The 24,661-nt window shown below is 50.0% G+C and overlaps 2 protein-coding genes across 7 annotated transcripts in view; one reads left to right on the top strand and one right to left on the bottom strand.

The window, feature by feature from the left end:
* The first annotated feature begins 3,047 nt into the window (after positions 1-3,047).
* Positions 3,048-10,642, top strand: LOC105479804 (proopiomelanocortin). 4 transcript variants are annotated; one of them, XM_011738104.3, is made up of 4 exons: positions 3,048-3,174; positions 6,006-6,055; positions 6,906-7,057; positions 9,815-10,642. In XM_011738104.3, exons 3-4 carry the CDS (start codon positions 6,926-6,928, stop codon positions 10,478-10,480), a joined length of 798 nt encoding a protein of 265 aa, XP_011736406.2. In that variant the 5' UTR covers positions 3,048-3,174; positions 6,006-6,055; positions 6,906-6,925; the 3' UTR covers positions 10,481-10,642. The 4 variants fall into 4 exon arrangements, with proteins under 4 accessions (XP_011736406.2, XP_011736405.2, XP_011736403.2 ...); XM_011738103.3 differs by having other exon boundaries at positions 3,049-3,174; positions 6,876-7,057; XM_011738101.3 differs by lacking the exon at positions 6,006-6,055 and having other exon boundaries at positions 3,049-3,174; positions 6,876-7,057.
* Positions 10,643-13,236: 2,594 nt separating this feature from the next.
* Positions 13,237-24,661, bottom strand: part of LOC105479806 (EFR3 homolog B) — a 115,149-nt gene continuing 103,724 nt past the window's right edge. For all 3 annotated transcript variants that reach the window (XM_011738107.3, XM_011738108.3, XM_011738105.2), the window contains 4 exons: positions 22,641-22,689; positions 20,363-20,469; positions 18,626-18,675; positions 13,237-18,147 (listed from right to left, as the gene is read on the bottom strand). In XM_011738107.3, the coding sequence (XP_011736409.1) occupies positions 18,042-18,147; positions 18,626-18,675; positions 20,363-20,469; positions 22,641-22,689 (312 nt within the window). In that variant the 3' untranslated portion in view covers positions 13,237-18,041. The remainder of the gene's footprint in view (positions 18,148-18,625; positions 18,676-20,362; positions 20,470-22,640; positions 22,690-24,661) is intronic.

Here is a 24,661-nt window from a genome sequence, read left to right as displayed (position 1 = left end):
GCACGATCTTGGCTCACTGCAACCTCCGCCTCCCGGGTTCAAGCAATTCTCCTGCCTCAGCTTCCGGAGTAGCTAAGACTATAGGCACGTGCCATCATGCCTGGCTAACTTTTGTATTTTTAGTAGAGACGGGTTTTCACCATGTTGACCAGACTGGTCTGAAACTCCTGACCTCAGGTCATCTGCCTACCTCGGCCTCCCAAAGTGCTGGGATTACAGGCGTGAGCCCCTGTGCCTGGCTGAGTTGTGTTGTTTTTATGCCAGGACCAAATAGAAAAATCCACAAAAATAGTGGAGAGATTTCAAAAGCATGCTTTTCTCAGTAACTAACATAATAAGATGACAAATAGTTGGCAAGGATATAGGTAGAGCAAGGATATAGAATATTTGCGAATATACAGAGTCACAGAATACAGCGCAGTGAGACACTTCTTTTGGAGTGCACACGAAGCCCTAATCAAAATGAACCCTCTGTTTATCTGTTAAGCAAGCCTCAAAAAATTTTCAAGATCTGAAATCAAACAGAGCATGTTCTCTGACTACTAGGGAATTAAGCAAAACATTAGTTTAAAAACATGACTGGAACATCCCCAAGGTTTAGAAGTTTTTCCTTTTTTTCTAAGTTGGTGGTATGAATTGGAAGCGTTAGAAGTTAAGCAGAATATATTTTAATAACCTATAGGTCAAAGAAGACATCTCAATGAAAATAAAAAGATATTTTAAACAAATGGTAATCGAAATGTGACATATCAAAAGTTGTGGGATGCATATAAAGCTGTACTTAGAAAATATGGCCATAAATACATATGTAAAAGAAAGAAGAAAGGAGCCGGGCACAGTGGCATGCATCTACAGTCCCAGCTACTAGGGAGGCTCAGGGGGATCACTTGAGCCCAAGAGTTGAAGACCAGCCCAGGAAATGTAAAAAAAAAAAAAAAAAAAAAAAAAAAAGAGGGGAAAAAATGGTTCAGTATCAATTATCTAAGTAAAAGTATTTATTTAATTTCCAACTCATGAGTACAGAAAAAGAATAGCTAATTAAACCCGTAGACATAGAAGGCAAGAAATAATAAGAGTAAAAATTTCACAAATATGAAAAAGTGTACATATAGTACAGAAAATTAACAGAACAAAATGAATTATTAAAAAGACTAATAAAGTGGATAACCCCCTAAGAAAACTAATCAAGAGTCCAGGCACGGTGGCTCATGCCTGTAATCCCAGCACTTTGGGAGGCTGAGGCAGGTGGATCACCTGAGGTCGGGAGTTTGAGACCAGCATGACCAACATGGAGAAACCTCATCTCTACTAAAAATACAAAAAATTAGTCGGGTGTGTTGGCACATGCCTGTAATCCCAGCTACTTGTGAGGCTGAAGCAGGAGAATTGCTTGAACCTGGGAGGCGGAAGTTGTGGTGAGCCGAGATGGCGCCATTGCACTCCCGCCTGGGCAACAAAAGTGAAACTCTGTCTCAAAAAAACAAAACAAAACAAAACAAGATAAATAGTCAAGAAATAAGAGGACACACAAATAACCAATATCAGAGATGAAAAGGGACAAACTATAGATCCCAGATGCTTAAAAGATATAATAAATAATTTTAAGCCAATAAATTAAATAATTTCGATGAAATAGACAAATTCCAAGAAATACATATCTGACTAAAACAGCCACATGCACTGACAAGATGGGGATGGACTTTTGTGGAAGTCAGAGGAGGTCATACCTCATGCCCCTGGTAGGAAAAGTGGCCAAAGAGAGCTTCAGAGAACAGGGACCGATGGATGGGCTACATCCTGATGTCAGTCAAGCTCCTGGATGGCTGGAGAGAGGAAGGATGTTCTAGTTAGGGAAACAGTTTGGACAATGGAGACCCAGGAAAGCCACGTTCTAGCAGTGTGAATGTTTGTGCATGCTGAAGTGCCAGGATGCAAGGTGGAGAACTGGGAAATGGCCCTGGAAAGGGGCCAAGGCTGGGTGATGAAGCGCCTTGTCTACCGTGGAGGAGCTTGGATCTCTCTTGTGGTCCAAAAGGAAAGGATTGCTGAATGTAAAGCCAATGTCACCAGAAAAGTTGAATCCACAAGAGAGTCCTGGAGTCTAAAAGAGCATCTCATGGGGAATCAGGAAAGTTCTGGCATTTGGCAGATTAAGCAAGTGTCTTCATTTGAAGTACAGTTTAGTCCCAATACTCCCTCTCACACCCACCACATCGCACATTTGGTTTTCTGTATTTACTCCAGGTTAAGGTAGAGTCTCTTACGCTTGGTTTGAGTGCTGTCCTCTTCTCTCTGGTCTGACGTTTGGAACAAAAGCCAAGCCAGAACTCCAGGGCCAAGGGGGATGTTGAAAATTGTCTGAGTCCCCAGACCGCCCTGTCAGCACTTCAGCTGCTCTTCACAGCATCACCCTCTCTCTATTTAATGGTTTAAGGTTAACAGGACTTTTTCCTTGAGGCTTGGAGCACAGAAGGAAGCCTCCCCGAAACCAGGCCCTTGGAGAGCAGGCCCCGGGGGAGCAGTGTAGTTCACTTTCACACCCCCAAGACGGCTCCTGACCTCTGCTCCCTCCTCCCCTCCCAAAGTGGAACAGAGAAAATATGATTCCCCACAACTTCCACATCACGGTTTCCAAACAATGGGGAAATCGGAGGCCTCCCCGAGTGCGGACGGACACATTCCGTCTGCGGTGATATTTACCGCCGAATGAGAACCAGGCAGATGCCAGCCCCAGCACGCACGCGGGTAACTTCACCCTCGCCTCGAAGACCTCAGAGGCTGCCCGGCCTGCCCCACACCGGGGTGCTAAGCCTCCCGCCCGTCCTAAGCGGAGACCCAGCGCCATCCATAATTAAGTTCTTCCTGAGGGCGGGCTTCAGGTGCGCCTTCGGCAGGACAGTGCTAATTCCAGCCACTTTCCGGGCGCGTCTCCCCTGCGCTCTTCCCCCGTCTGGAAGCCCCCCTCCCACGCCCCGCGGCCCCCCTTCCTCGGGCCCGGGTTGTTGCTCGTGCGCTGCCGGGAAGGTCAAGGTCCCGCGCCCGCCAGGAGAGCTCGGTAAGTATATAAGGACAGAGGAGCGCGGGACCAAGAGACGGCGAAGGAGGGATAGAAGAGCAGCGACCGAGAGAGGCCGCCGAGCGTCCCCGCCCTCAGAGAGCAGCCTCCCGGCACAGGTAAGGGCGCAGCCGGGGGGAACCGCGCTCTTTCCCCGGGATTCCCTGTCCGCGTCCTCGCGATGCAGTCTGCCGGCTCCGGCTCCGAAGGCGGACCTGAGCGCCTCCGGCTCTCCGCGGTCCCGAGTTCTCGGCAAACTTTCTGTGCCGACTGCGGCGTGAGAAGCCGCCGGCAGCTGAGCTGGAGGGCCCACGTCCGGCCCCTGGGCAAACGGCCGCGGAGCTGCAGGCGCTGCCTCCAGAGAGCCGGCGGCCTCCGATCCCCCAAGGGCTCGTCGCGGTCTGGGTTCACGGCGCTCATGTGGGGAAACCGGGATCGCAGGCTGCTAGGGCCCCGGAGGCTCCGAGCGCCTGCTAGGAGGTCTTAGGACAGCCCGGTCTTTTTTTTTTTTTTTTTGAGACGGAGTTTCGCTCTTGTCGCCCAGGCTGGAAAGCAAAGGGGCGATCTCCGCTCACCGCAACCTCCGCCTCCCGGGTTCAAGCGATTCTCCCGCCTCAGCCTCCCGAGTAGCTGGGATTACAGACATGCGCCACCACATCCGGCTAGTTTTTGTATTTTTAGTAGAGACGGAGTTTCTCCATGTTGGTCAGGCTGATCTCAAACTCCCGACCTCAGGTGATCCGCCCGCCTTGGCCTCCCAAAGTTCTGGGATTACAGGCGTGAGCCACAGCACCCGGCCAGCCCGGTCTTTTAGTATCTCTTGCTCCCAATTTCCAGGATAGATGTCACTTCTTGAAAGTCAAATTTCATACACGCTCTCACAATTTAATATTGGAAACGGGGCAGCAAAGAAAAGGATAAAAGTCATAGTGAACGCCCTACCTTCCAGATTTTTTTGGATTCAGACCCCTGAATCCTTGTTTCCCTGCCCACCTTAGCGCACCCGAGGTGGCCGCGCTATGATAAATTCCTGGGTCAATTACAATACAGAATAGTTGGGTCTCTTCTCTCCAAGACCTAGCTGGGGTTAAAAACAGGTGGCCGGGCGGGAGCTGTCCCAGGTCCTGAAATGCACTGTCCAGTTTCGGATGCCCTCAACAGAACCAGGGGCGGACCGTTTATGGCGCAGACCCTGGGTTCAGGGCGCAGGCAGCCATTTGGAATGATCAAGGCTCAGGTAAGGGGCGTTTCCAGTGAAGGAGAGACAGTCCATTTGGCATTTGGATTCCCCAAATTCTTCATGTTTAAATGGGGCAGGAAGGGTTCTTACAGAACGGCTGGAAGGAGCCAAGGAAAACAAAAGTGTGTGTGGATTTTTTTTTGTCAGTTTATAAGTTATGCACAGATTATGGCCACTTTAATGACTTAATATTCCTTTGAAACTTTTGTTTTAGGACTCGATGCATGCATGTCATGGTGTGAGGACAAAATTCCGCCCCTGTGCTCCTCTAATCTTTACAGAAGGGCAAGGCTAGCGTGCAGTTTTAGAGTAACAAACAAAATGATTTGTTGAGCTCACACCTATGAAGTTCGAATAAGTGTAGTTCTACTAAAAAGTTTATCTTTGGATAAGCAAATTGCAAGTTTCTATTTTTCCAGAGCTTTCCATTTTTGGATTATAATACTTGCCCTACTTTAAAAAGTACAACATTTGATATTTCCCCAATAATTTGTTGCTTTAAGAAAATGACACAAAAAGGTAATATTTGTTCATTGTAGAAAACTGAAAATACACATAAGCAAATACACATATACATAAGCAAAATATACAATGCAAACACAAAATCATCTTTCAGGAAGGAATCTGAAACTTTAGCAATAGCCGCCATCTAACGGTTGAGCATCAGAATATAAGCTCTGAGAGGGTGGGAGTGAATATGTTACCAAATTGTACAACACAGCCCACAGGGCATAAGGAGGGGAAATGCTCTCTGGGGCTTTCCAGGAAGGCCTGAAGTCATTGCTTCTAGCAAATGGAAATCACTCCAGAGTAGTTATCTTTGATGACAATTGAAATATATTTGAGGGAACCATTAGACCTGTATGATTTTATTTTTTTCCTCTACTAATATGTTACTTTACATTTGCATTTGGTGACATATGTAACTACCATTTTTCTGTGACTGTAACATCTGGGCATTTTTCAGAGCTAAATGTGCTACAGTCAACTTGGAGCTTTAATCTAATTGCCTGGTCCACCAAGTTCGGACTGTGTACTTTAACTGGATCACTGGCAGGCTACAATGGGAACAGCCTGTCTCTTGGAGCCAGGAGATGACCAAAGCTCATTCAGTTGCCCCTTTGGCAGAAGCGCCCCTGGGCCAGTCACTGGCTGCCAGCGCCATCTAATGGCTGCTCTGAAAATGCTCAGCCTTGCCAGGCAGCGCTTCAGAAGCGAGCCCTGCGCTGGCCCAGCGCCTGGGGAATAGGGCAAGGGTGGGGCAGAGAGAAGGAAGTGGCCTCCTGAAGTAGACAATGAGCACTTCGGAGGACTTTCACTTCCAAAGCCTCCCCTATATAAAAAAGATTTGGCCAACGCCTCCCCAAATGAGAGATTTCTTTTAGGCAAACTTATTTTAAAATGCCAGCGTTCATTAGGAGTGACAAGACACTTAGTCATCCACACTTTAATGTGAATCACTTTTCTCATCTAATTACATTTCTTTCTAGCAGCTGGCTGAGAAGATCTTCTGAAATCCAAAATGATTGTCGGGTTGGTGGTGAGCTGATCTCAGTCCTCGAGATGGCTTCAGGGGGTCCACCTGGTTAAGGGAAATCTGGCAGTGTGAGGGTAGTGCTGGAGAAAGGGGTGGGCGCAAGGGAGTAGAGGCATCATGGATGACCCCTCTTTACTGTCCCCTGGTATCTTGACCTCAGCTTCTGCCCACAGGCACTTTCTGGATTCTTCAAAAGTATCTGCAGTGGCTGTTCCACCAGGAGGTAATTCCCTTCTGGTCTGTCTCTTTCACCTCCACACCTGCATCCTCTACAAATCCTGCCATTTCAGACCACATTTCAGAGATCTAGAGAACAAGACATCTGACATGTGATGTATTCAGAAGATGAGCCAGATTTAAAAGAACTGAAATCTGCTTTATAAATGAAGCTCTCCAAAGTTACTAGAGTCTGGATAATAGTGATCACCAGAGTAATTTGTGTGCAGGACATTAAATCAGGTTGCTTGAAATGCTGCCTAAATTGGCCAGTGGTTTTATTTGCTTTGCTGTCAACCCAATATTCATAGGAAACAGAGTTTCAGAGGAATGATAGGATCCTGGTGGAATAAAAGGGGAAAAGACCATCTTGAGCAGGAATTTCAGGGTCCTCTGTTTTTCCCAAGTTACTTTCACCCCTTAGATCTGGCATGTCAGAGCTACAGCTTCATGTAGTGAAACAGGAGAGTTCTCTGTTAGGAGCTTAGCCTTACCTTGTCACGAACATTAGAGTAATTGTCTCTCTTTGGGCTTCAATTTTCCCATCTCTCATGGGAGGGGCAGAACCAAGCAATCCCCAAAATAGCTTCCAGCCTTAACCTTTTTAGGTGTCTCATTTTAATAGAAGACAACAGGGAAATGGCCACAGTTTCCCCAGGTCCATTTCTTCCTCCTTACCACAACTTATACCACCACCCTACTACACACCTCCTTTCTCAGCATTGCTCCTGTCCTTAAAATGCCTTTAACTCCACAAGAGAGCGTGTTGTTAATGTTGGCTCAAAGTCCTTCCTGATGAGTGGCCAACATTGTTTTGCTCCTTGCAGGGGTCCCACCAATCTTGTTTGCTTCTGCAGTGCCTCAGCCTGCCTGGAAGATGCCGAGATCGTGCTGCAGCCGCTCGGGGGCCCTGTTGCTGGCCTTGCTGCTTCAGGCCTCCATGGAAGTGCGTGGCTGGTGCCTGGAGAGCAGCCAGTGTCAGGACCTCACCACGGAAAGCAACCTGCTGGTACGTGGGCCATGACTGCCATCTTGGCTTAGACATAAGATGGGACCGGAGCTGGGAAAGCTCAAAAGAAAGGGGTGTGGGGAAAGGGAAATTCATTCCCAGTGATAGGCATGATTCAACCCAGGGCAGGAGCGAAACTTTGCAGTGAAGTAAGAAATGGGAGAAGGAATGAGGGAAGGAAGCAGCTTCAGGGAGAGGGGTTGAGTCCACAATTTCTGTTTAGTTATCCTTACTTCCTGCCCCATCTTCTATGGAGACCTTGAAACCCTTAAGCTAGAGATGGTGCTATAAGAACAATAATTGCCCCCTCAATCTATTCTGTACTTTAAATCTTTAGCTTCCCAAACTATTCCTTTTTAAGAAGCTCATATCACTTGCCATTTTCATTCCATATTTCTTACCCTTTTCTTTACTACCAGTTGCAAAACCAGCCAGGTAGTTCTTCAAATCATCTCTGGAAGAAGGAAAAACCAGGGGACTTTTTTTTTTTTTTTTCTCCTGTAATTGGTGCCAAATGTCTCATGCTACTTCTGGAGGACTGGCCTTCCCCCATGTCCCTCTGCAGTCTTTCCAGAGCATGTGAAGGCCCTTTGTGTCAGATAGGAGCTCCCTCCAGGTCACCACAGGGTGTATGTATCTGCATGTGTGGGGGGTGTGTGTGTGTGTGTGTGTGTGTGTGTGTGTTGGGGGGCATAAATGAGTAATGATGCCAAATCCAGAGATTAAAAGGCACACTGAGACCAGGCAAGATGGCTTATGGCTGTAATCCCAGCACTTTTGGATGCTAAGATGGGAGGATTGCTTGAGCCCAGGGATTCAAGACTAGCCTGGGCAACATAGTGAGACCCCCATTTCTACAAAAAATAAAAACGTTAGCCAGGTGTGGTGGCATGTGCTTGTAGTCCCGGCTACTTGGGAGGTTCACTTGAGGCCAAGAGTTTGAGGTCACAGTAAGCTATGATTATGCCATCGTACTTCAGTTTGGGTAACAGAATGGGACCTTGTCTCAAAACAAAACAAAACAAACAAGCAAACAAAAAACCCACACTGTTATTATCAGTGACTGGGATTTTAATCCTGTTACCATCACCTGGCAGGTGCTGAGGGTGGAATGTACATAATTACATTCTGTGTATTTTGTCAGTGCAGAAGCTGAGTTAAGGTGAAGATAGAATGAGGTCCTCAAAGACACAGACCAATTTTCATGTGTAATATAAAATAGAAACGAAGAGTCCAGGGAATTCTGTGAGTTCCAGTTCAGAAAGACCCAAGAGTCTCTTGACTTGAGACACCCACTGCACAGCTCACCAGGGAGGGCGCACTGGACACAGTCAGGACACATGGGTTCTAGTCCCAGTCGTGAGCTGTGGGACCTTGACCAGGTCCTATCACCTCTCTGAGTCTCCTGTTTCATTATCCATCCAGGGGAGGGGAGTGTAAGTTAGTTTTTTCCATTGTTAACATTCCACAGAGCTGTAATTCTAAACACCTGGAGTCGGCAATGTCCAGCTCAACAGAGTGGGTAGAATCCTTTTATTTTCTCCTTTGCTATTCTCAAGTAAGAGAGCAGCCAGTGAGCTTTTCATCTTTTTATCACTGAAAACTCAAGGCTGCAACCTACGCAGCCATTTTCCTAAGCAAATATGTACCACAACTGAGTCCTCCAGGGACAAGGAGCAGAGACACAGGTTCCACAGATGGTGCAATGGAAATAACCCTGGCTTTCCACCCCTCCCTCCAGCCAGAATGAGATTACAGGGAAATGAGCTTGCCCCAGAGCTCACTGGGGGATCTCTCAGAGATCAGCTTAGAAGTCGTGAAAGAACCAAGGTGCAGTTTTGGAGGCTTAGTGCAGAGATGAAGCTGGGGTAGGGCATAAAGTAGGTTTTCCATCACTGAGGTAAGGTTGGGGCATTATTTAAAATATGTTTAAAAATATGGGCCCTAGTAGCCAGACTTCCATCACATGGAGAGATTGTCCCCCAAATTTCAGCCCCACTCCCCTCCTGGACTTGAATTAAACCATATGTATTTATTATATATATATATTTATGAGATGGAGTCTTGCTCTGTTGCCCAGGCTGGTGTATGAAGTGCAGTGGTATGATCTTGCCTCACTGCAGCCTCTACCTCCCGGGTTCAAGTGGTTCTCCTGACTCAGGCTCCTGATACCTGGGATTACAGGTGCCCACCACCACACCCAGCTTATTTATTTATTTATGCTAGAGATGGTATTTCACCATAAATTGGCCATGCTGGTCTTGAACTCCTGACTTCAGGTGATCTGCCTGCCCTGGCCTCCCACAGTGTTGGGATTATAGGCATGAACCACTGCGCCCTGCCCTCAATATTCATTAAGTGCCAATAACTACCACCTGTCTGCCTTTCCTGGAGCCACTCCTTTATGTCAGGCATATAACAATAAGACTTTGGTCCTAGTCACAAAAGCTAGGAATGGCTAGATGGCTAGACAAACCATGGAATGGGATGGGGAGTTTGTTGCAGTTGCCAGGCAGAAGCATGCAGGGGATGGAACAAAAGAGTCGGTGGCAAGATCTTAGATGCCCACGAGTGCCAAGAAAGCAGGTGGGCAGACCTGCTCTGTAGGGAAGCCTCGACGCTTGACACGCCCGACATTGCGCCCTGTGTCCCCGGCACGTGGCGAGGACAGCCAGGGCCTAGGCGCAGTGACGCGCGCAGTGGCCGGGCCGGGGTGCAGGGCACGGGCTGCCCTCATGCCCTCGCGTCTTCCCCCAGGAGTGCATCCGGGCCTGCAAGCCCGACCTCTCGGCCGAGACTCCGGTGTTTCCGGGCAATGGCGACGAGCAGCCTCTGACCGAGAACCCCCGGAAGTACGTCATGGGCCACTTCCGCTGGGACCGATTCGGCCGCCGCAACAGTAGCAGCGGCAGCGGCGCAGCGCAGAAGCGCGAGGACGTCGCGGCTGGCGAAGACCGCGGCCTGCTACCTGAGGGAGGCCCCGAGCCCCGTGGCGATGGCGCCGAGCCGGGCCCGCGCGAGGGCAAGCGCTCCTACTCCATGGAGCACTTCCGCTGGGGCAAGCCGGTGGGCAAGAAGCGGCGCCCGGTGAAGGTGTACCCCAATGGCGCCGAGGACGAGTCGGCCGAGGCCTTCCCCCTGGAGTTCAAGAGGGAGCTGACCGGCCAGCGGCCCCGGGCGGGGGATGGCCCCGATGGCCCTGCCGACGACGGCTTGGGGCCCCGGGCCGACCTGGAGCACAGCCTGCTGGTGGCGGCCGAGAAGAAGGATGAGGGCCCCTACAGGATGGAGCACTTCCGCTGGGGCAGCCCGCCCAAGGACAAGCGCTACGGCGGCTTCATGACCTCCGAGAAGAGCCAGACTCCCCTGGTGACACTGTTCAAAAACGCCATCATCAAGAACGCCTACAAGAAGGGCCAGTGAGGGCACAGCAGGGCCCTGGGGCTACCCTCCCCAGGGAGGTCGACCCCAAAGCCCCTTGCTCTCCCCTGCCCTGCTGCCTCCCAGCCTGGGGGCGGTGGTCGCGGCAGATATTCAGCCTCTTAAAGCTGTCTGTAGTCAGGAAATAAAACCTTTCAAATTTCACTTCCGCCTCTGACTTTGAATGTAAACTGTGTGAATGAAATAAAAATACGAAGCCGTCAAATAACAGCAGCATGGATCGGAGGAGCACCGTGGTTTCCATGCGGTAAGCTATTTCCCGGGACGTAGTGAGCATGTAAGGAAAATGTGCTTCCTCCCCCTACCCCCAAATGGATCTTCAAGGGATCAGATAGTTTGGGTGAAGGCTCAGGGTGGCTCCAACACCTCTAGGATGGCCGTATTTTCCACACACTCCACTGAGTGGAAGACTGCTCAGCTAGCACACGTGCAAAGGCAGGATTCCTGCAAGAGTGACCCCGGGTGCTCAGGGGCTCCCCGGCTCCTGTCCACCTCCAAAAGCCAGTTGTACAGGTTGAGCCCTACCCACGCCTGGGAGGGCTCTGGACTGTCACGTGAGAAGTCTTGGTAATGTCTCCGGGGAACTGAGTCCTGACTGCTCCTGGCAATCCATAGGACCTTAGGCAAGTCTCTGAACTTCTCCAAAATTTAGTTCTGTCATCTATCCCTCCCTTCCCAGTATGAGGGTTATTGTGAAGATTAAAGGACAAAATGGACATAATCTTTTCATCACAGAAGCTAAGTGTGAGAGCTGAGAGTTGGTATCAGTTCCAATTTGCACTCCCAGGCTACTCACAGATACGCTCAAACATACGGTCTCTCTCACACTCATGGAGACACACGTCTGTTTTAATACAACATACTCTACACAGTTGCTTCTTCCAGCCCCTAGGGCTTAAGCCCTGATTGAGGCCCTCTGATCTCTCCTGCTATGCCCAAGCTCCTCCCTCCCCACATGTTTCAGCTCCAACCCTTCTCATCCTTAGTACTTCCCCCAGGCCTCTCTGATAACAGCTTCCTAACCAACCGGTCTCCTAGACTCCAGCCCTCTCCCCAGCCCATCATATATGAATTCTTCGTATTAGTGTATACAAAATCTTGCTTTCCCCCCCCAACAGTCCCAGGCTCAAGAGTCAAAACAGTGCCCCCACCCCAATTTCTGTCAATTCCAAACTACTAAGCATGGTGGGCAGGACCCTTGTAGATGGGCACTCTCTCTTTACCAAACCCTGCTTCCCAAGTTTCCCTGGATGAAGGCGCTGCCTCACAGTTGCTGGTCTCCTCACAGGCCTCACATCCTCCTATACCCTCTGCCTGGAATCCCCCACCCTCCCCTGCAATTTTGTTGTTGTTTTCAAGACAAAGTCTCGCTCTGTCACCCAGGCTGGAGTGCATGGCGCAATCTCAGCTCACTGTAACCTTTGTCTCCTGGGTTCAAGCGATTCTCCTGCCTCAACCTCCCAAATAGCTGGGATTACAGGCATGTGCCACCACGCCCAGCTAATTTTTGTATTTTTAGTAGAGACAGGGTTTCACCATATTGGCCAGACTGGTCTGGAACTCCTGACCTCAGGTGATCTGCCCACCTCGGTCTCCCAAAGTGCTGGGATTACAGGGGTGAGCCACCGCCCCTGGCTCCCCTACCATTTTGAATGCAACTCTCTTTTCAGTATGAACTCAGGCTCATGTCCACCTTTGTGGGGCAAGTGATGCCCTTTGCCAGGTGCCCTGTTCATTTTCAGTGTATCTGCCATCAGCCCCTTCCACACTAGAGGGCATGCTGTCCGGCTTGGATGGCAAGTTCCTTGCTGCATCCATGCCTATCTTCTCTCAGGAAAATTCCAAGCTTTGCAAGGGCAGAAGCCAGGTGTGTGTTTCTTTTGTATCTCCCCATAGTGCTGTCACAATGCTGGGACCACAGGTTTGCACATTTACATGCATTTACAATTCACATGAGACTTACCACATAGAGATGCACACATATATGTCAAATGCACTAGATAGACCAGTGCAGTATAGAGCAAAGCCAGCTGGGAAGCCTCTGTGTGTGGCACTGACATATGCACCCCATGTTATTTTGATGCTCTGGGAGTTCACAATGAAAAAATAATTGGGAATTCTCCCTGTGAAGTTTTGATATGCGGTGAGTCAGAAAGCCAGATTCTTTTTTTGGTTTTGAGACAGGGTCTCGCTCTGTCTCCCAGGCTGCAGTGCAGTGGTGCAATCTCGGCTCACTGCAACCTCTGCCTCCCGGGTTCAAGTGATTTCCTCACCTCAACCTCCCGAGTACCTGGGAGTACAGGCGTCCGCCACCACACCTGGCTAATTTTTGTATTTTTAGTAGAGACGGGGTTTTACCATGTTGGCCAGGCTGGTCTCGAACTCCTGGCCTCAAGTGATCCACCCATTTTGGCCTTCCAAAGTGCTGGGATTATAGGCATGAGCCACTGCACCTGGCCAGGAAGCCAGATTCTTAAGGTGTTCCCCAATATGGCTTACATGGAATGTGCTAGAATGAATAATGGCCTAGGCCTTCCTAACAGGATGCTCCCATGCTGGGCATGCTGGGCCTAAGGTTTCCATCTTGGTAGCCTCCTTTCCCCCGTACCGTCTCCCTCTAAGACAGGTAAAGTCATGGTTAGTGGAGGTGGCTAAATGTCAGTAGTACACTGTTGGTATTTTCAGATCGCATTTGCTTCTCAAAAAAAACCATTTGCTTTAAAGAAATCAAACAGCCATGTGGTGACAACATTAACATTTATTTGAAAAGGGCATAATGACGGCTCACTGGGAGATCGCGACTAATAGTCCTAGAGAATGATTTGGCTAAGAGTCCTTCTTCCTACACTTCCCCCCACTCCCCCTTTCCCCCTTCCCGAAAATAAAACTAATCAATTCAATGGGTTTAAAATACAGAAAACCGCCACGGGCACTAATTCTGTACTCACATATAAATACACAAGCTATTATATACACATATTGTCAACTACAAACTATACTACACACACATGCACACACACACTCAGCCAGGTTGTGAGGCTCTAAGTGGACACAGACACATTACGAGGTATGGGCTGCAGCATTTGTGGATTCATAACTCTGCCTCCACGTGCCAGAAATCAACAGTCATGGGGGTAGAGCTTGGAAGAGGAAGGTGACTGGCTTGGGTGGCCCCACGGTCCCCTGAAGGAGAGGAGATCTGGCCAACCAGGCTGGGGCTAAAGGGAGCACAGAAAACTGGCTTTGGCCTCAGGCCCTTCCCGACACCCTCCTGTCCCCGCCCTCCTGTACCCCTGCCCTCCTGTCCCCGCCATACCCAGCCAGCTAGGCTCTAGGATGGGCCCATCATGACTATCCTTCTGCAGTCTTCAGACCTAGGCCAGATTTGGGGTAAGGGGCCACTCTAACCAGAAGATTTCTAGGGTTAACGGGATGAAGAGGCAACACGTTGCCCTAAACCTTTCCCCAGGTGTGAGGGAGATGCCTGGTTTCAGCAAGACCTGCCTGCCAAGGTCTGGGGTCACAGGAAGTAGGCCTGGTCTGCCCTGATGATGCCATCTCCCTGTCTACCTTTAAACCTAGTATCTACCTAACAGCCCAGGTTAGCCCTTTCCCACAGGACCCCAACCGGCCAGCTGCCATTTCCTGGTCATGAAGAGGAACTGGGAAAAACAGACTCACATTTCCCAGACATTCTCTGTCACCAGGTCAGGAGGCCTGGGGACAATGGAATGGAAACTGCAAGGCCTCACATCCCAGGGTCCCCAGAGGAGCCCAGAGGTCTGGCCTGAGCTGTTCAGAAGAACCCCTGGCTAGTCTGATTCTTAGTCCAGCTGAAACGTGTTCTATGGGATCTAGAACACCCAGGGCAAAAGGCGGCATATCTACGACACTTGTGCTTCTTCAAGTACTTTAGTGGGTCCAGACCTCCTCTTTTCCTGCTCATTCATTTATATTTGTACATGAGAAAGTGGGTTGGACAGAGTGGGGTATCTGAGGACTTTTCTAGGTCTTCTGACCTGCTCAGGCTCCTTCTACAGTGAGAAGGCTGTTCAGGAGTTAAGAAACCACTGATTTCTACTTTTCAAAGAGGGAAATGGAAACAGGCACAAGGCGCTGGGGACTCCATGGCAAGGAAAACAGAGGGAGCCTCGGGACCACACTGGTGCTTTCTGCTGATCTGCTTCTTATCCATTCACCTGACTCCACCAAATTAACAGAACTTCCAAATCTCAAATACATTCCTGCCTTCTCAGTGCTGTCAGCAGAGTCCTGACCAACGCTAGCCCTTCCCCACAGAGCCGCAGTCTTTGGGCTTTGGGAGCAGCTGGTCTCAATGGGCTTACTGACTCCTCTTTGCTCAAAATCACAGCAGAGAAGGGTGGCAAAAAGGGGCACAATGCAGTGCCACCAGCCTCCGGGGGCTTGGAACGCAGGACTCACTGATGCCAGGCCAAGGGCCGGGGTGCCTCCCTCCCCTCCGGATCCCGTCAAACTGCTTTGCCTCTCTCTCAGGGCCTGTGCTAGGGTGAGGAGATTACCTATGATCACACTCACCTTCATCTTTCTGATTCTGGCCTATTTGGCCAGAATCCAGGTTCTACTCCATGTCAGCAGACAACCCAACACTCTACTGAGTGTAAGTTTAAATGAAACTGAGAAGAGGGCACTCAAAAAATGACCAGTTCTTCAAAAGAAGCACTTTTTTTGCCAAGCAGCAGTGATGGAAAGGAAAAGCTGCCTGGGACAGATGGAGAGGTAACAGCAGAGTCTAAGCAGCAGGAACCTGCGCCTTTTCTGTCTCTCTATTCACAGGATGGGGATGAGGGGCAGAAACATCTGAGTGGACCTGGGGGTCTCTGGTTCTAATGCTGGCTCTGGAAAGATGCTCCAGGGAGGCGACTGCCAAGTCACAGAACCAGCGTTCACAGGCAGTGCTCAGGATGAAGCTGCCACTGGGGAACCGTAATGTCAAGTAGGCCCAAGAAACAGTGGGTCTCTCACCCAAGCTGGGCACAGGATAAAACCTGGGACGAGCCAGTGAGGAAAGAACATGTTTGTGAATCAAGATTTCAATTTTCTTTAAAGTTTCTTTCAAAGGTTAGTTGCTGTCAAGTTTGAGTTAATTTAAAGGTGGTTTTTAAATACAGAAATATTAAAGAGAAGTCTAAGTTCATGCTTGTAAAATTGGGTTGAGCATAAGCCAGAGACCACAAAACACAGCCAAAAAGCCTTGGGGGTGCAGGAGCCTCCATGCCTGGGCCCTGCCCTCAGGCCATTCAGAAGCCGCGTGCCAAGCCGGGCGCAGTGGCTCACGCCTGTAATCCCAGCACTTTGAGAGGCTGAGGCGGGCGGATCGCTCAAGGTCAGGAGTTCGAGACCAGCCTGGCCAACACAGTGAAACCCCATTTCTACTAAAAACACAAAATTCGCCAGGCATGGTGGCATATGCCTGTGTAATCCCAGCTACTCAGGAGGCTGAGGCAGGAGAATCGCTTGAACCCAGGAGGCGGAGGTCACAGTAAGCCGAGGTCGCGCCATTGCACTCCAGCCTGGGTGACAGAGCGAGACTCCGTCTCAAAAAAACAAAAACAAAAACAAAATCAAAAACAAAAAACAAGAAAAAGATGCTGCGTGCCCACAGCAGAGATGGTGACCACAGGGAAGAGCTTCATCTGAAGTGCCGAAACTATGGGAATGAAGGTCAAATAGCCCCTTCCCCAAGACATTTATTGCACATATTAATGGGAAATGCTCATGTTCAGTCTCTCCCCGATTCTGGAAAATACATCCACCTAACAATCAGGCTCTCCCTGCGCATCCGTGTGCACCACGCATGGGGCTATGAGCTGAGGCCATCCTGAGAAGCCTGCCCTCCCCTTAGGCCTGCTTCTGACTCCATGCCACACTGCCTGAAATTGTACCCTAAAAAGGGATTCCCAGCTACTCAGGAGGCTGAGGCGGGAGAATCACTTAAACTCAGGAGTTCGAGGCCAGCCTGGGCAACATAGTGAGACCCCCATCTCTAGAAAAAAAAATAAAAATAGATTCCTTTGGATCAAGAAATCTACTCACCCTGCCTCCTTTAGAAAGCAGACTCCAGGGAGAGAACATCTGACACTCACATCTTACTGTAGGTTATGTCGGCTCAGAGGAGTTACAGGAAATGTGACTAACAGAGAAGGAAAGGACGATTTTGGACCACACGGCACTGCCATGGGCGGAGCCCCAGGTGAGGTTCTGTCAGTGGCACCCCGGGAGACACAAAGGCTCCTGGAGAAGGGGCCAGAAAGGGGAATTGGCAAAGAAGGTAGCAAACTGCCTCCTGGGCGGCTCCGCCCGGCTCCGTGTTAGCTCCTCTCCGCACACCCTCATTACACAGACATAGACGGCACACCAGGAAAACAGGAACCCGGAAACCAAAGGGGTCTCCATGGCCTCTCCCAAGCCACAGGCGTTGCCAGGTGGTGCCAATGTCCCAGACTTTGTCCAGAGAGTGAAGAAATCATCCTAATATTAGGTGTTAGATCCTTCTTTCTTCAAACGGAACATCTAAAGAGTTGGCTTCTGATATCCTTGAGCCCCAAAACGCCACTCATCCCACCCTCCCCACTCTCCTACAACCCAGGTCAGGCTGGGATCCTTTTCCATAGGAGGTGATATGGGCAAATCTTGAGGACCCTGCAGTTCCCCTCCGAGATTATCTTGTTCGGCCTTTCCTCAACCCAGAGGTGCCAGGAACACCTTGGGACCCTCAGAAGAAAGACATCACAGAGAGAGAAGCCAACTCTGGAAAACATCCAGCAGACAGGACCGTGGAAGCCCAACACAAGCTCCTCAAGAACAAAGGAGGTAAGAAGCTGCTACAGGGACCACACTTGCCCGCTGGGACTGCTGATGCCACAGGCCCGCCTCCTGCCAGCCTTGCATCCTGCTTCCTACCCTTTGCTGCCTTTGTCTCCACCCCAGCTCCATTACAAGGGCTCAGCATTCATTAATGGTAGAAACACAGACAAATGGGAGATGAGCAAGAGACTGAGAGACACAGCAGGGACACAGGCGGGGAGCAGGGGCAGTGCTGGGGAGGAGAGAGCCATCCCCCTCTCAGCCTTCCTTCCGCAGGGGAGTAGAGTCCTTAGCTTCCTCTCACCAACCAAGTCTCCATCCAGCTCACTCCTCTGGGGAGGACATGCACCCCCTGTGGAAGCCCTTCACTCAAAACACCAAGCAGGAGCTTCTAAGCCCCTTTCCCCCGGCTTCTCTCGAGAGACACCCCACGATTCTCTGCCCCTGCTGACATAAGAGAAGACGAAGAGGGCGCAGGTGAGACGCTGATTGGTGAGATCTCCCTCTGGGAAGACGAGGAGGAGGTAGGAGGGCCAAGAAGGACCAGAGAGTCTCCACCTTGGCTTAGCCTGGGAGGCGCTGCCATCCAAGGTGACATTTTCTCAGAGATCCCAGCCAGATCTCCATGTGGTCGGGTGGGCATGAAGTGAGCCCCTCCTCAGACCCCATCCCCTAGAGGGGCTCCGGCTCTTAGAATTCAGTATACACACAGATCGGGAAACTTCATTTCGTAGACAGGTATGGAGTGGTTCTGCGGCTGACCGTAGGCTGCAGTGATGGTTCCCGATGGGCTTGGTGGGGGCCTAGGCGGCAGGAACACATGGGGAGAAAGGCATGAAAAGAGAATTTCAGGATCCCACCTTTGTGCAACCAAACAGAGTAGGTGACTTGGGTTTCTTTTTGCACAGGGACCAGTGACCCCTTCATTCCACAGGTTCCCAGGATTCCAGATTTTACTAGAATCTACAGCTTGGAGTCAAGCTTCTCTGCAGGCTCCGCAGTGACACTGCTGCTTTAGAAAGTGCCAGCCTGGGACACTAGGACTCTTGGGTCTTTCCAGGTTTCACTGAGGCGGCCTCTTTCCCTCTCTGGTCTCTATTTCCTTGTATAGGGAGGGTTAGAGTTGGTGGCCGCCTCCAGCCCAGGGGATAGAGATTGCGGTGGGGTAGGAGGAGTGGGGGAGGGGAGGAGGGAAGACAGGGGTGAGAGAAGGACTCAGGATGAGGAACCCCAATACTGGGTCACAGAGGTCAAGGTCCCCTGCCCAGGGTTGCCACTTACCGGATGGTGATTTCAAAGATCTGATTGAGTTTGCTCTGGAGCAGCGATGCCTAGACACAAACAGGGGGAAGTGAGCTGGCAGGGGTGGGGGGCTCAGAACCTTTGCCAGCTGGCTCAGGGTGTCCAGAGTATACGCTGGAGGTACAGGGCAGCCACAGCCTTAGGAAGGCAGGCAGAGGAGAACACGCTCCAGCACTTATCCACTGGACCCTGACTGCAGATTCGGATCAGGGAAAGCCACCTACTGAAGGCTGGCTGGGGATAGGACAGAGGCTCAGAATCACCAGGGAGGATGTCAGCAGGCAGCTCTGGAAGGTCCTTCTCCTTAAGATGGGGCAGTAAGGGCTGCTGGGCATGGAGTCAGGAGACTGCCCTAGTGCCAGCTCTTTTCTTTCTTTTTTTTAATTTAATTTAATTTTTTTTTTAAATTGAGAAGGAGTCTTGCTCTGTCACCCAGGCTGGAGTGCAGTGGCATGACCTCAGCTCACTGCAACCTCTGCCTCCTGGGTTCAAGCAAGTCTCCCAACTCCTCCTGAGTGACTGGGATTACAGGCGCCTGCCACCATGCCCGGCTAATTTTTGTATTTTTAGTAGAAATGGGGTTTTGCTATGTTGGCCAGGCCGGTCTTGAACTCCTGATCTCAGGTGATCCGTCTGCTTCAGCCTCCCAAAGTGCTGGGAGTACAGGCATGGGCCACTGTGCCCAGCCTGTGCCAGCTCTTTTCTAACTTGCAAGGGGCAGCGCTGCAAAACTGGTGGCTTAGAGATGATCTCTGATTACTTCTGGCTGTAATGAGGTCAATGAATGCAGAGTGGGACTGCACGTGTTCCGTGACTGGGCCCTAATTCCTAGCTCATGAAATGGGCATCCCTCTCAAAGTGGGACGAGAGGTTAGGACAACACAGGCCCGTGAAAATCTACATGTTATATATGTACTTATATATGAATATTATATATGAAATATATAAAACAGAAAATTATACATATTATATTTTGTTGGGAGAATAGGTTATTTGTAGATTTTGAATGTTTACAGTTAAGTTTCATTGTTACTAAGCTTGACATTAGGGGCTAATAAATCCCGGCGTAGAATCAATTTCAGAACTGTCTGAGCTCCTCCCTCCAGTCTAGACATGGCTCCTCGTTTCTATGTGTCCAGCTGCCTCTCTCTCTGGTCTCTTTGCCAAGGCCTGGCTGTTCCATCCCCCTGCTAAGGTACCCTGGTTGGAAGAGGGTCCTGCTGCCAACATTGACCATCTTCCTTTGCCACACACCCCTCCCCCATCACTCCATAACGTGGGGATCATAATGGCACCAACTTCATGGAGTTATCATGAGAATGAAAGTGGCTCATGAATAGAAGAAGCTGTTGTCCGCAGTGAGTGCTGTTCGTGTGCCTGCTGTCAGGACCACAGTGAGCATGATCTGACTGCCAGACAGGTGCCTCAGCTCAGGACTTCTTCTTTAAGTGAAAAGTGTGAGATCTCAGAGAGACCCAAGACAAACACCCAAGTCTTTTCGTTCATAGGGGAGCAATGCAGCATCGGGGCGTTGGGGAAAGCCTGGTGGGGCAACAGCAGAGCTCCCTGCGTTGGAATACAAGCCCTAATGTCTGCCAGGGGATGGAGGTGGGGTGGTCAAAGAGCCAAGATCTCCTGGGAACTTAATCCTGTCCTGGACCCAAATTCAGTTTTGACTCGGCTCCCTAGGACTCGCCCATGTCACGCTTCACTTACCCGGGCCCCGCAGTGTGCGGCAATCTCCTCGAAGGGTGCCTTCTGGAACTTCTCCACCACCTGCCGCCGCCGCTCACGCTCCTGCTCCTCCACTGCTACGCTGTCCACTGCGACGCAGAGAGCTGGGTTAGTGCCAGGCCCTGCTCACTGAGGGGAAGGGGAGGGACTCCTCCGGGGAGCACTGTCCATGAGCATTGCTTGGGCTCTCCCCTCGTCTGAAGAGTAGGGGACAGTGGCGTAGAGGTGTGGTGCCCTCACTCAGCCCTGGAAGGCAGGACCACTTCCTGATTCTGTCTGAGGGCTCAGCCTTCTTCCTCATGTAAGAATTTGAGAACTATATGGGAGGACATTTCAGCGGGGCTCTTATAGCCCCAAGTAGCTGCTCTCCCACCAGGACTCTTAAATTGAAGGTCCTGAACAGTTGGTCCTTCGAGTACTCTGTGGGTATTTTGTAAAGGGACATCGAGGCTGGGTGTGGTGGCTCACTCTTGTAATCCCAGCATTTTGGGAGGCCGAGGTGGGAGGATACCTTGAGTTCAGGAGTTTGAGACCAGCCTGGCCATCATGGTGAAACCCCCTCTCTAATAAAAATATAAAAATTAGCCAGGCGTGGTGGCACATGCCTGTAGTCTCAGCTACTTGGGAGGCTGAGGCAGGAGGATTGCTTGAACCAGGGAGGTGGAAGTTGCAGTGAGCTAAGATTGCGCCATTGTACTCTAGCCTGGTGACAGAACGAGACTCCATCTCAAAAATAAATAAACAAAAAAAGAAAAGGGACATTGACAATGGTAAAGCCGCACAGACCACGAAAGCCAACACGGAACACCTGTGGCAGGGCAGCCCGAGGCCATTTAGTTTAAGGCTTCTACACATGCTGCTTGGTATCCAAGACGAGTTAGCACCAAGAAGAAAAAGGGGTGTGTGTCCCACATGTCCATCATACTGTTGGGTTTTTTAAAATAGAGATGAGGTCTCACTATGTTGCCCAGGCTGGTCTCAAACTTCTGGGCTCAAAGGATCCTCCTATCTTGGCCTCCCAAAGTGCTGGGATTACAGGTGTGAGCCACTATGCCTGGCCCAGACTCAGTTTAAGAAGGCAAGAAATGGCCAGGTGCAGTGGGTTATGCCTGTAATCCCAGCACTTTGGGAGGCTAAGGAGGGCTGACTACCTAAGGTCAGGAGTTCGAGACCAGCCTGGCCAACATGGTGAAACCCTGTTTCTACTAAAAATACAAAAATTAGCCAGGTGTGGTGGCAGGCACCTGTAATCCCAGTTACTTGGGAGGCTGAGGCAGGAGAATTGCTTGAACCCAGGAGGCAGAGGTTGTAGTGAGCCAAGATGGTGTCACTGCATTCCAACCTGGGTGACAGGGCAAGACTGTCTCAGAAAAAAAAAAAAAAAGGGCAAGAAATGTGTACATTCAGAGAGACTACCATTAATGATGACAAAAAGTTAAAAGTTTGGCATTTACGGCATAATTTGTCAACAGTTAGAAAAAATCTGTTGTTGTCCAATGATCCAGATAGAGGGGTAACAATGCATTTTAAAATCATCTGCCCTTATTAAATAGACATTCATATGATTCATTCTTAATATCTTCCATTGGCCAGCTTGTTCTTTTGTATCACAATTCACCAAAAAAAAAAAAAAAAAAAAAAAATTTACTCTGAATTGCTTTCTACCTACAGCTGTCAACTGATGACTTTTTTTTTTTTTAGATGGAGTCTTGCTTTGTCGCCTAGGCTGGAGTGCAGTGGTGCAATCTCAGCTCACTGCAACCTCTGCCTCCTAGGTTCAAGCAATTCTCCTGCCTCAGCCTCCCGAGTAGCTGTGATTACAGGTGCATGCCACCATGCCTGGCTAATTTTTGCATTTTTTCAGTAGAGACAGGGTTTTACCATGTTAGCCAGGCTGGTCTCCAACTCCTGACTTTGAGATCTGCCCACCTCGGCCTCCCAAAGTGCTGGGATTATATGCTGGCGTGAGCCACTGCGCCCAGCCAACTGATTACTTTTAAAGTCAGCTGTCCTTAGTGGCAAAAGCGTTGCCCACTGTGGGCCACACAGGGCCCCACTACTGACCCCCGTCAGGAGAGGAGGGACATTCAGTGGCAGCTTTGGTGGCTGTGATGAGTTGGTCAAAAGCCACCAGCCTCTCCCTTCATGCAGGTGCTAGATCCCACTGCGGAGGGTGGTATGTCCCGCTGCATCTGTAGGAACAGGCCCAAGGACCCCACCCCATTTTGCCTTCTAACCAGAGTCCCTTGGCCTGACTTACCAATGGCTTTCTTCAGTGTCTCATAGGTGATCTCCTCGGCAGGCACTCGCTGAAGGAGAAGGGACAGAGGTGCTCAGAAAGTCAGGGGGCAGAGAAAGGAGGCAGCTCTGGCACCCCCAGCTCTCTGGCAGCCCCTTGCTTCTTAGAAGAAAGTCCCAATGGGCAGGAAGTCCCTCAGGATACCCCCAGCCCCATCAGGGTCTCGGAAGCTCCCTAAGCTGGCACAGAGGACAGCGACATGCAGCGGGGAAGCTCATTCCTCATCAGATTCAGACTCAGAACAGAGTCCTGAGTCTCATGTAAAAGAACGCACTGTCCCCTGCCTCCTCCCCAAGCCTATCCATCAAGCACCATAAGAGGAAAATACTGCTATCTTATCTTATCTTATTTTATTTTATTTTATTTTATTTTATTTTATTTTATTTTAGACAGAGTCTTACTCTGTTGCCCAGGCTGGAGCGTAGTGGCGCAATCACCGCTCACTGCAACCTCTGCCTCCTGGGTTCAAGTGATTCTCCTGCCTCAGCCTCCCAAGTAGCTGGGATTACAGGCGTGCACCACCACGCCTGGCTAATTTTTATATTTTTAGTAGAGACGGGTTTTACCATGTTGGTAAGCGATTCTCAAGAGAATCGCTTGAAACTGGGAGGTGGAGATAGCGGTGAGCCGAGATCACACCACTGCACTCCAGCCTGGGCAACAGAAGGAGACTCTGTCTTAAAAAAAAAAAAAAAGAGGTGACCGGGCCCCCACAGACTGCTGAGGTTCCAAGGAGTTGCCCCACTCAGTCGTCTGCAAAGCCTGTAAAAGGAGATGGAAAATAATAACACTCAAAGAAGGGAGCTCCACAGATGCTGAAAATAGTGAAGGAATTTGGACTAAATTCCAGAAATTACTCAGTAGACAATGAACTATTAGACCTATGATTTACCCATGCTTTATCTTTTTTTTTTTTTTTGAGATGGAGTTTTGCTCTCATCACCCAGGCTGGAGTGTAATGGCACGATCTTTGCTCACTACAACCTCCACCTCCCAGTTGGTTTCAAGTGATTTTCCTGCCTCAGCCTCCCCAGTAGCTGGGTTACAGGTGGCCGCCACCAGGCCCGGCCAAGTTTTTGTATTTTTAGTAAAGACGGGGTTTCACCATGTTGATCAGGCTGGTCTCGAACTCCTGACCTCAGGTGATCCTCCTGCCTCAGCCTCCCAAAGTTCTGAGATTACAGGCGTGAGCCACCACGCCCTGCCTGATGCTCTATCATTTAAACTTAATCTTAAGCAAAAGCGCAGACACAGAATGATTTCAATGATATAAAGTTCCAGAAGTAACGCAACTCAGGCTAGGAGCTCCCTTGGGGAGGGGACACGGGGCAGGGCCCCTGGGCAATGACAGTGTTCCACTCTCTCATCCAGGAGTGATTGCATGGGCATATACACTTTACGAAAATTCACTGAGTTGTACACTTTTTGATTTGTTTGGCATTTTTGTTTGAGTAGGAGAGGACGGAAGAATAGGTATGCTATAAAGTCATTTAACAAACATTGAGTACCAACTACATACAGGACTGTAGGTGAGTCCATAGAAACTGCACAATTTGTTAGCATAGGAATTACATGCAAGAGAGAGCTGTGCTCGGCTTTAACTCGCTCTGAGGACTTATGCTCTGTACGTCCATCCATTCATCCACTGTCAGCACTGAGCAACATTGGATATTCACCTGCAGGGTGCTAGGGAACTGTGTGGTGGCAACAGTCAAAGAAAAGGCCGCTCTCTGGGCAAGAGAGAAGGGATACTCCCTGGGCAAGAGCAGGGGGAGAGAAGTTTATGGAGGAAACCGAACAGGGGCCGGGCACCAGAGAACAGACAGTTCACAGGTCCTCAGCTGCACCAGTGTGGAGGGGAAGGGTGGTTTAGATGTGGCATTCTACACTAACAAAGGCCTGCAGATGGCTGAGCACAGCACGGGAGAGACCGAGAGCAGCCCTGCCAGAGTGGGACAGTGGGTACAGGCCAGAGCAGGTGG

The sequence above is a fragment of the Macaca nemestrina genome, chromosome 13, assembly GCF_043159975.1.
Source record: "Macaca nemestrina isolate mMacNem1 chromosome 13, mMacNem.hap1, whole genome shotgun sequence".
Classification (NCBI taxonomy): Eukaryota; Metazoa; Chordata; class Mammalia; order Primates; family Cercopithecidae; genus Macaca; species Macaca nemestrina.
This window is presented reverse-complemented; position numbering and strand designations above follow the sequence as displayed.